Raw genomic sequence first — 12,204 nt, forward strand, 5'->3', positions numbered from 1 at the left:
AAGTGAGCCTGGGTCCAGGGGGAATTTGTCATTCTACAATAGTGCCCCTATTAAGTCTTATTAGTTGAATTATTATAGTGGAGAAAATACTGAGAATTAGACTGAGAGATGAGCAACACTTTCTACTATGACCACACCTATCCATGAGCCACAGACCTTCTCAGTTAGAGGAATGTAACACTGCCATTCCAAACAGTCTGTGAACACCCCTGCAGAGACACAGTCAGATAAACCTTGCCTCTCTCAGGCTTCAGAGGAAACGTTTTCATTTTCCTCAAGGCAGTGTTCGTTTATGCTGATTCACCAACAGTCACAAGAAACCTTGTAGATTAAACATGTTTCTGTTCAGTGATTGGGGGAGTGTACTTGTACTAATTCCACTTACCATGGGCATCCATTAACTGAAACCCCTTTGTTTGAGTTACTGGTACTATAGATTTTCTTGTCAGGGACAGACAGAAGGTTTTGTCTGTCTTTAAAAAGTCTTGCCATCCTAAGAGACCCTCTTCTTATTCACTCACCGAGGTCACCTGATCTTCTAAACAGTGATGCCATTTTCCAAAAGAGAACTGATAACCCCACAGGGCTGGGGGCATGTGATTGGTGCAGCATCACAGTAATACCAATAATACAGTGACTAGGTCCAACGTTGGCAGACCGTCATAGACCGATGTCTGAGTAAATGTGTGTTTGTTCTTGATTGGGACTTGAGTTGAGTTCTCCCTTTGGAACTACAGCTAGGACATTAGATAGCAGGCAAACAGACATCCGAATGAGTTCCCACATTGCCACACACACAAGTACACACACGTACACACACAGACCTTTACCCAATGTAAAGAGGAGTGATTGTGCTGGTAGCAGGGTTATTCCAGAAGAATATAACAATAGATAAAACAACTAACTGTTTAGAGTAAGCTCTCATAGGAGCATACTAGGAGAAGGTGTCTCAGACTACAGAACATGTTTCTAATTTTGAGGATGTAAAGACGTCAAAAGATGTTTTTGATCGGATTGGCCGGCAGAAATAAATTCCCACTTATTTACGTTGACATACAATGGAAGATATTACCTGTTTTTTTATTATTCCCTCTTAAAGAAGGTCTCTCTATATTTGCAGTGACCTCTTCTAGGTGTGTTCATGCCTGGAAGTCAGTTGGTTATAGAGAGACCTATTAGTGGACCCACACTAATACCTAACTCCCCAGGTGAACTAGGGTGATTTCCAATACTTTTCAGTCATCTGAGATCTCAAATAGTATGTTCAAATACATACTAATATGTTTAAGTTTCACAAATATACAGAAGGGTATATTGAGGGTGCTGAATGTGTTTTCGACCACACCCAGTACAGCTCTTATCTTTTGATACAGCCCTAGTCAATGATTAGACACCATCTGGATATTGTAATGGAAGTTGCTTCTATCACACGGTCCCTCCTTTGTCACACAGAGTTTAGCAGAAACTCAAATGGGATTGAACATGGACTTTGTCATGAACTAGGGTTTGACAAGGCAGTCCTGCTAAGCCCATTGTAATGCATTACCAATGAATATATTTGATCCTGATGGTCTCCTCTTGGTTCTCACCATCTGACAAGTTCCATGGAATTTAAAACGCATCCAATGACGCAACTTCCAGCTGACAAGTTGCAATGATGCCTCACCTGTGTTACGGATCGTTTACAACACATCTGATGAAGCAATTAATACAATATATCATTACATTGGGGGTGGAAGTAACATGGTCTTATCAGCTCTCCCATTTATTTGAATGTACAGTTACTGGTAACTTGGCAACAGTTGTGAAACATTTACAGTCGTCTCTTTCACACACTCCCCATTCAGTCTTATCTGTTTCTGTCTGTCTTACTCTGTATTCCTAACAGACACATGCACACACACACACACACACACACACACACACGCGCGCGTGGGCTTACACACACACACACACACACAATTATTTCAGTGTTAGCCATAACAAATTTTGCCTGCACCCAAAAAAAAGAAAAGAAAGCATCCCCATTAGTAAGATATTTTAGGCTAATGATGTCCATCTCGGGAGAGACAGTCAGAATTTCACTGCCCTAAGTGAAGTTTTACAGATAAGTGCCAGATCTCAGACCTGCTTGTTTCAAAACGAAGGCCAATCGAAATAGAGTTTTCAATTTCGACAATTTACCTTGTTGTTGTTTACTGTGCGTGCATGTGTGTGTGTGTGTGTGTAAACAGTTTAAAGTAGGCCTATATGACTGCTAGGCAATAGCATGAAGTTATTGACAAGGGATACTCAAGAAAACGTCCTAGAAAATATTGAACCAAACAGGCAAACTTAAGTAATACAACCATAAAGTAGCCTAAATTGCGAGCTTTTGAGTTAAAGAGTATTGTAGACTATTGAAAATTCACAAGAATAGTTATCAAATTTGTCAAAAGAACATGCACAAACTATTCAATTTGCACCAATGTTGAGATGAAGAGCTTCGCATTCCCGGTATCAACCTATGGCTTTGAGAAGAGTATCAAGGAAGGCACCGCCTATTCTCTGCCTCAATAGTATTTGAGAAAGTTTCGACACGGTGCAAGAGGCCAAAGTCTGAAATAACCGAGTTGAGGCTCACGATACGGAATTTACCTCGGGAAGGGAAACACATTTCCCACACATTTGTCCACCTACAATGGTCCGACTTTCAAAATCCAGCGTTATTTTATGGTTACCGTTCATGCTAACTGTAAGTACGAATAAGACTTTCTGTCCGAATCGGAAAAGTGCAGGCGTTAATTATCGTGTAACGGGACATTGGTATAATGTAATGTAATTTCTAATGAACGCTAGATGGGTGGTGTCTCTGATGGATCTAATTATAACGGATTAGTCGGTATGAAAAGCCTACTCATCATAGATGTTTGAAGATTTGTATTAGCGTTAGACCTTTGGGTTTGGGTTTATTTACTGCTTTCCAATGTCTATGATGTTGCCTATAAAGGCGTAGGCCTACCCTATGTCCAAAAAAGCTAAATCAAAGGAGTAATTGTAACATATGTTGAATACAACGTTTTTGAGAAACGCAATTGAAAACTGTGTGTAGGTTAGGCTACTGGTAGGAACTTTTGTAACAACAAAGTAATCCTGTCAAACGGTTCAAGACATAGCATTTCCTTAAAATCATAGGGAACTTTAAAGCAAATGACGAAGCTAAAATAGATTATAATCGGATATCTTAGGTTCTGAGTATATAGCCTAAAATAAGGCTGCGCTAAAGGAATGAATGTTATCGGGCAATGACAACTGCAATACCGCATGAAAGTACACTATAGTGGTGATAATGTTTGTATCTACAAATATCCCAAACGTTTTTATCTACCATAAGGCTATCCAACCATCCAAGAAACATCCACCAATCCAAGATTTTGTGTAATGTCGTCTTAAACCATTTTGCTCAACATATTGAAAGTGTTTCTCTATCAGCATGAGTCGTCATTCAATGATTCTTTTTTCCCAAGAGATAGACGTGTCTTTACAATTTTTTGAATAAAACACTTTGATGATGATGGATCCCAGCCTGCTGAATGACTATTTTCTTGCTAGTTTTTACAGGTGGTAGCAGATGGTGACGGTCAGAAACTGAGAAGACAGAAGAGAGAGTGGATCATTGCTCCTCGTAAACTATATGAGAATGAGGATTACCGAGGCCTGCAGTACATTGCTAAGGTATGATCTTAACAGGGACACAGCATCATTGTGGGTGGGTGTGGGATCGGGCACTGTTGCAGCTCATATTGTACCCATGTTGACACTGATTAATATGAGTTATATTTAGTTTGAATACATTTGTACCAACCTTTGGTTGCTTCAGTAGATGGTTGAGAATGAACCAGTAAATTCCATATTGTAGATCTTCCTCGTCTTCCTAATTCCTCCTTTCATTGATCGTGTTTTGATGATGAGTGTTTTCTTGCATAAATCTTTCAGACCAGCAAAATAAAATAAAAGGGCCACAAATTCTTCCGTAATATCAGTTTTGATTTTATTGTGATTTAATGTTATCTTATGTTATCCTTATGTATAAACAAAGTTCCCATGCATAGTTCATGATCCCTACAGTGGATTCACTGTTCTGGAGAACTAAATAGTAACATTTCTTATTTGTTTATTTATTAGTATTGATCCATATGTTTATTCACGTATTGTTCCTATGACCTCTAAATATATAAAAACTTGAACATGATTACTGATAAGCGTCTCTGTTCTAGATTCAATCAGATAAGGAGTATGAGTCAACGGTGTCCTACTCCCTGTCGGGTCCGGGGGCAGATCAGGATCCGGTGGGCTTGTTCTCCATCGACCCGAACAGTGGCATGGTCCGAATCCATGGCATACTGGACAGAGAGGAGAAGGACTCATACACTGTAATCCTCACCCACACAACCCATATCTTCTAAAAACTAACGCATACAAGATCAAATCAGCTTCCTTGTTCCCTTTTCTTTCTCTCACAGAGAACACTCTAAACTGTAATTATTAGAGACAGGCCTGTGTAAAGACGTAAGGTCTCCGTGTATGTGCTGATGAAACTGACTCGGGCGTGTTCTGACTTTTGCAGTTAATCGGAATGGCTAAGTACAGCAATGGAAAACGCGCTGAGACGGACATTGACCTGCGTATTGTTGTCCTGGACAAGAACGACTGCCCACCTATTTTTTCAATGCAGCAGATCGGAGAAGTGTACGAACACAGCGAAGCAGGTGTGTGGTTCACACTTCATTTTTTGAGCAGCAGACGCTCTTATCCAGAGAGACTTACAGCAAGTACAGGGACATTCCCCCCGAGGCAAGCATGGTGAAGTGCCTTGCCCAGGGACACAACGTCATTTGGCCCGGCCTGGAATCGAACCGGCAAACTGATTACTAGCCCCATTCCCTAACCGCTCAGCCATTTGACTCCACCTGTTTCCCTGCCATGTGCTTTTGAACTACAACCCCTGTAGTGGTGCTCATGTCTTTTCCCGGTCTATTCCAGGCACAGTTATCATGAAAGTGAACGTGACGGATGACGATGAACCTGGCACTGAGCACACCCAGATTAGCTTCAGCATCGTGGAGCAGTCCTCCTCAGCCATGATGTTCTCCATGAACCACCAGACTGGAGAGATCCTGGTCCGCCAGACTAGTCTGGACAGAGAGGTGAGAGGTCATGATCAGCACCAATCATCACAGTACGCAAACTGGGATTACAATGAGACCGGGGCGATGCAGATCAATCCACATGGGTTAAATGAGGATCTTAAATCATATGAAGCTGAGATTAAATTCCCTCTCACAAGGACACTTGAGTTCTCTTCCTAGAGTAGTGTTGATACTTGAATGGAATCCACTGGGTGAAGGCTTAGTTAATATTGTTTTCATTGTCCAGACACAAGACACATTTACCTTGACGGTGAAGGGTACTGACATGAATGGAGCCTCAGGAGGGCTGACTGGAACAGGACAAGTGGTGATTAAGTTGCTGGACATCAACGATAACATACCCAAGCTGGAGAAAGATACTGTAAGGAGCAGTTAACAAACACAAATACTTCTTCTTTCAGCCCAGACCTACTTATATGAACCCTGAGTGAACCAGTATGTGCTGTGGGTTGGACCTTGGGTGACGTGGTTTGTGTTGCAGTACGAGGGGAGCGTGATGGAAAACACCATCGGCATGGTGGTGCTGAGGATGAAAGCTGTGGATCTGGACTTGATGTACTCCGATAACTGGCTGGCTGTATTCACTATTGTGTCTGGCAATGAAGCAGGCTACTTCCACATCACCACTGATTCCAAGACCAATGAGGGTATTATCACTATCGTTAAGGTACGGTTGGGCTTTAGCTTGTCTAAGTAAAGCATACACTGTGCAACCATGTAGTCTAAAACAGGCTTGCAAGAAATTAAAGTTAAAGTCGGGATGAAATAAAGTTACATCAGTCCCGTCAATCACACGTGCAATCAAATCTAGAGCAAGATTTAGCTTAATATTCTTAATGTATTAAACTAAATACCTTAAACTGACCTTTATCTTGCTCTGTGCCTTATAAAAATGAAGGCTTTGGACTATGAGGAGCTGAAGGTGGTGAACCTGGGGGTGACTGTCTCCAACAAGGCAGAGTACAACTTTGGCTCTGTCATCGGTGGAGGCCCCTCCTTAGACCGACCTAAGATCTACTCCATCAAGATCAACGTGGTCAACCAGCTGGAGGGACCGCGCTTCCGGCCTGCCATCAAGGTGGTAACCATCTCCGAGGACCGGACCACAATCTCCCTTAACAAGATCATCACCACCTACGCTGCCATTGACAGTGACACCCTGCTCACTGCCACCAACGTGAGGTAGGACAAGCTCCCATCCTATGTCATTTACTGTACTGCAGGTACATCTCAAGCAGGCGTCTATATACTATGTATGTCATAATGGCGGAAAGTGACTATAGACTGTGTTTGTACATAAAATATGAACTGTATACTGTGGTGCTGTGGGTGAAAGGACGCTAAGATACTGATATATTTTCGGATTTTTCTTTCGGTCAGATATGCCAAACTACACGATTTAGACAACTGGCTGATCATCGATGAGAAGACGGCAGATATCAGATTAACCAAATGGCCCGACCGAGAGTCCAAGTTTGTGGTTAACGGAACCTACACAGCCAAGATAGTCTGCATCACTAACGGCAAGCGTGACAGGCCCATGGATGCCCTCATCTCCATCATGCATCTGCTCTGTCACTTTCACATCTAAACCAAATGAGTTCCTGTCTGTTTACAGAAGTACACGCCAAAACGGCCACAGGGACAATTGCCATCCAGGTGCAGGACTTCAACGACCACTGTCCTACCCTGACCAGCCATCCATCTCAGACCATGTGCCAGGGGACCAACATGGTTTACGTCACAGCTGAGGATGGGGACGCCTTCCCCAACGGAGCACCTTTTAACTTCCGGGTGATTCAGGCAGGCCACAAGGAGAAGTGGACCATAGAGCGTCTTAATGGTTGGTCATAGTCTGCATCAAGTATATATTTTACTAAATGTTGTTGTGGTTGAAAATGTAAAAGATATAGAATACAAAAACTATTTGAAAAAATCTATAATAAGAATAAGAATGATAAAGTAGCTCAATAAAGTAGTCAACAGTTTCAACGTTCAAAACCGTTTTGGCTTACCAAAGCTCTAATGGTCCATCTTGTTTTTTTGCCCTCGCGTCTTCTCAGACACCACTGCGATCCTGCGAGACCACGCCGCTCTGTGGCCTGGGAACTACAGGGTTGCCCTGGAGATCTCGGACCAACAGGGCAAGGTCTGTGGGGACGTCCAGTGGCTCGACGTGGTGGTGTGCACTTGCGATGCCGCCCACACGGCCTGTTTGGGGAAGTCCACGGACACAAGAGTCACGTTAGGCCCTCTGGGTGTCCTCATGCTACTGCTGGGACTGCTACTCCTCCTGTGTGAGTCCTGCCTGCATGCCCCTTCGCACTCTCCATCAGGTTGATAATAGTCACGTCAAGGGCGGAAGGAGAGTCTCCGTCTCGTCATGCAGCCTCTTCTCGTGTTAACGACAACGCGCATGAACGATAGCCATCGTTTGAGCCCCGTTGTGCTACTTTAACGTCTTCGAGGTTAGCTTGTGGGTGAAGTGTTTCAAATGTGGACAGTGATATGAAAGTAAATGTGTGCGTGTGTTTCCAGTGCTGCCCCTCTTCCTGTTGTTTTGCCTGTGCGGAGGGGTGGCGGCCCTGGGAAACTTCAAGCCCATGCCGGGCGACACCAAAGTGGTGACCAGCCTGATCTCATACCACACGGAAGGACAAGGAGAGGACAAGGTACAGAGAGCCCTCCGTTCCCATTGGCTCAACACGGCGTCACTTTCACCGACACGCATACACATAGGTTGATAACGCATATCGCTGTGCTCTCATTGGCCCATGCGTTTCCTTCCCAGGAAGTCCCCTTGCTCAGGGTTCCTCTCGAGGTGGACCACGGCTCCATCCATGCCGGCGACGCGACGACGTACGGAGATAATCATCGGCTCGAGCTCGGGGGGGGTGTGGTGAGCGGAGGAGCTGGAGGCGGCTTCACCTCCATGTCCACGACAGACGTGTACCGTGACAGTGATTTCCACCAGCACATGGTCAGTAGGCACGACCATGTGGACGGCATGGGCATGGGTGTGGGCGGAGCCACCATAGCAGGAGGGCAGCAGTTCTCCTCGTGGCACGATGCAGGGTTATATGGTGGGATCGCCCTGTCTGACAGCTTCCTGGAGGAGTACTACACAAGTGTGAGTATCAACAATCAGCCTGATTCGTAGATACTAAAATGTGTTATTGTGCTGTTTTTTGGGGGTTTTGACCCGCCAAGGGACTACAGAGGTGGGTTAATTTAAAGTTATAATCTGGTAAGGTGCAACAAATGGGGACATTTTTGTTTTAAGCTGTACATGGTCCCATGGTCCACAATAAATATACATATAGGGTGTGGAAGTCATAGTGTCAGAGACATGAATTGGTCCCTGACTTAACAAGACAAACTCTAAGTGAAGTAAAACAAAGTCAAGCTTGCAGTTAAGACAATCTTTTGTTCGGGCCTATGTATGTGAACAGGAAACACTGTCCATCCGAGATTTGCAATACAGTATTGACAGTATTGATTTGCAATACTGTATGACAGTATGTTACTTTTTTGAAGCAGTTTTATTCATGGGCTGTTTGCTGCTTGCAGAAAGCCAACCACGCAGCACAACATTTACAACAGGAAGACGCCCCGATGACCTACGACTACGAAGGTCAGGGGTCACTGGCGGGCTCAGTGGGCTGCTGCAGCCTCCTGGAGCACGAAAACGACCTAGACTTCCTCAACGACCTGGGCTACAAGTTCAGGTCCCTGGCCGAGATCTGCCGAGGGTCCAGCCTGGAGGCGGAACAATCTGTGGGAGTGTCCGTTTGCCCCCCCAGACCCAGCCCTTCCTCAGGCGCCCACATTGAGACCTCCCTGGACACGTCTGCCAACCTCAACACCCTCACCAGCTCCGCACTGGCCTCCTCCTCCTCCTCTGCCCTCATCAAGGAGACGGTGCTCAGAGAGCAGGGGTCCGCCAGCCTCCCCAGGGTCCACGTCCAGGAGAGCATGCGGGTCCCCAACCAGACCCTCCTCATCCAACAGCCCGCCATGTACTACACCTCCGCCCCGGCCCTGTACGTGGTCGAGCCCCAGCCCCAGGTGCTTCTGGTGGATGCGAGGGGAGCAGGGGTCGGGGGCCAGGTGGGGGTGGGGTTGGGACAGGGGCTGGTCCAGGTAGCTGGGCCGTACGGCTCCCAGCAGGGCATGGTGCTGGTGGAGAGGCAGGTGGGGGGGGGTGGAGGGGCTCAAGTGCTCACCAGCACAGGCCAGGCCGTGATAGGAGGAGGCGGTGGTGTTGTGGCCGGGGGAAGCCACACCCTGTCAGGGGGGAGTCACCTCTCACACAGGGTGGGGCAGACCATGGTAAGGCCAGGGCATTTTGCCATGGGTTCAGGCATGTCACAGGGCAGCGTGACTCGATCCAAACATGTCCGTGTCGTTGAGAGCAGCTCAGCAGTGGCTGACAGCGGGGCCAGTTCTGCCGGCCTCACCTCAGGCATGGCCCTGGGGCGTTCCGCTGGGGAGCACAGCCTGGAGGTCAGAGTTCCCCATGTGGAGATGAGGGCTCAGACTGGATCTTCACTGGGCTCCAGCTCCCAGGCTGGGTCTGTGGGGTCAGATGAGGACTCTGCTCTCATGGCTGCTGCGGGCTCCCAGGGCAGCCACAGAGTGCTGGTTCAACGCGAGGAAGTGTTTGTCACAGAGCGGAACGGGGAAGCCACCTCCATTGCCTAAACCACCCGCTTGGTTGTTGTTTTGTCGTCTGTTTTGGCTGTATTGTAAATGATGAGGAAGATAAAGGGAAAGAGGAGCAAAGAGTTACAGAGAGAGCAATAAAGAGGGAGAGAGAGAGAGAGGGAGAGATAATTTTTCTGCTCTCTTAGTCTTCCGGCAATGCAGACACTAAAGCAGGGGTTTTCAACCGGGGGTCCGCAGCCCCCTGGTGGTCTGTGGCGGCTTTGCAGGGGGTCCGCGACACGAGCCTATGTTGATCAGTACGTTGATTTTTTAAAATTTTTATTAATTCGCTTTGATATTTCAACACATTTCCAGATTACTCTTGAATATCGTGAAAGATATCTACCCACATGTAGGCACGCTCGTGTGCGCAGGCACATCAGTGGGCCGCGGATTACTTTCTAGTAAGAATTCTGGTCCCTGGGACGAAACCAGTTGAAAACCCCTGCACTTTAATATGTAAAACAATTGTTAAACACAACTGTTGAGGTGATGTTATTGTACTGCACCAAAATGGCATGGTTAGTCAGGCAGTGTGTGGTACCTCTAGTGCCCAGATAAAACTCCTGTCCTGAATGTATTTTGAAAACTAAAGTTGAAAGGAATTATTTACCCAAGCTCTCTTGCTTCACCCAGCTTGTGTTTACCCCTTTCATAGATATATATGTATATATATTTGAATTAGAACCTTATCCATGGAAAAGCAACAGTATTTCAGTTTGCACTGTACCAAGCATGACAAATATATAATCATGTGTTAGGGTTTACGCACTAATAAAACAAAGTCATAAGATTAATGTTGTTCAACTGTGACACATCTCCATGTAACTGATGTCATTAATGCCAACTTAACATGATTAAAATGGTAGCCCATTTTGTACATGGAATGGGATTCAACTGGAGCTAAACTGTCAAAGACCAAGCAATAGTTTTTTGTAAATATATGTCTATGATCTATTTTGTGAAGTCAATGATTTATGCTTTTTTAACAATGGAAAATATAATTGGGTAATACATTTGTATACATATTTACTTTGGATGAGTAAAAGTAAGATTATGTGGGGAATCTATTTAGGATGGGCTACTGCTATGCACTGATATACATGAATATTGTTTATATTGCTACAAATGTTTAGCAAATGCTCACTTTCAAGATCTTATGTCTTATGTATTTTCGATGTATGTACTTTTTTTAATCCAAAAGCAAGGCGTGTGCTCACTTAGTGTGTTTTGATGGGCTTGGCCTTAAATTAATCACATTAGAAAGCCTATAATAGGTCCAAATAAATGTGCAATGTTTCATCTTTGAGAAAATGTCTCCTTGTGTCCTTTAATGAGATTAACAGTGGAAGACAAGAGAGGCATAGACCCTAAACAGAGACAAAACCACAAGCTGAGAACGTTTTAGTAGTCAAGAGTAGATCATTAGGATGAATTTAGTTGTAGAAGTTTTCAACCGCAACATCCCCACTAGATGTCACTTCAAGCGTACTGTAGGCACAGACCGTACAATTACGTATGTAGACTTTTAAGATCAAGAGGAGCAAATCCACTGGACGTGTGTGAAAGCACTATGTGGTGTGATGAAGAAAGGGTTTTGTCCTTCTCGTAAAGGAGTGACAACGTTTAGTTAAGTTCTGGATTTGTAGAAGTGTTATCAATCTGCAGATTTGGAGAGAGAACCAGACCTTTGACACTATATGACAACACAACACCAGGCTCAGGTGTCAATCATGTCTCTCTCCGCTCTGTCGGCCGGAGGACCATCTTTTATTGCGTACAAGAAAGTAAACATGGTGACAAGCAGGCAGAAAGGGTGTTAGAACAGTCACAGAGAAAGAGATTCCAAGGTATATAGGTGGAGCTCTCCCTGTCGTCGTCACAAGACAAGTTTACACAGTACTTTCTCCTGACCCTGAACAGCTGCTATTCAACCTGACAAATAGACACAATCTACTCTTATGAATAGCAAACTTCCATGACAACATACTAACTAGTTTCAAGTTACTAGTTATATTGGTTAGGGAATCAAATAAGTACACAGGAAATCCCATTTTCTTCCACAGCTGGTAGTTAAGACTACGACCAAGTTACCTCTTAGATGACTGAGTTTTGATTCATTCCAATTCAGGTCATTAGTTTACTTGATTTTGACAGTTAAGCTTATCCTTGTACTTCTTTCATGTGTTCCTTGTGCCTTGGTGATAAACAGGATGAAACCACACCTAATTACAGGAACATTCTGATCTCATAAATACATTGTGATGCAGGAACGTCTAGTAAGTTAGTAGTTAACAATACCTCTTAC

General features: G+C 44.7%; 1 protein-coding gene across 1 annotated transcript; it reads left to right on the forward strand.

Moving 5' to 3' along the window:
- Positions 1–2,405: 2,405 nt before the first annotated feature.
- Positions 2,406–11,210, forward strand: LOC146270843 (desmoglein-2-like protein). Its single transcript, XM_084708395.1, has 14 exons — positions 2,406–2,734; positions 3,592–3,714; positions 4,257–4,412; positions 4,607–4,748; positions 5,023–5,186; positions 5,416–5,550; positions 5,671–5,856; positions 6,088–6,371; positions 6,570–6,712; positions 6,808–7,032; positions 7,253–7,486; positions 7,728–7,861; positions 7,981–8,319; positions 8,760–11,210. Exons 1-14 carry the CDS (start codon positions 2,681–2,683, stop codon positions 9,891–9,893), a joined length of 3,453 nt encoding a protein of 1,150 aa, XP_084564521.1. The 5' UTR covers positions 2,406–2,680; the 3' UTR covers positions 9,894–11,210.
- The last annotated feature ends 994 nt before the right edge of the window (positions 11,211–12,204 follow it).

This window comes from Hypomesus nipponensis, chromosome 10 (genome assembly GCF_054491055.1).
Source record: "Hypomesus nipponensis isolate SF chromosome 10, ASM5449105v1, whole genome shotgun sequence".
NCBI lineage: Eukaryota > Metazoa > Chordata > Actinopteri > Osmeriformes > Osmeridae > Hypomesus > Hypomesus nipponensis.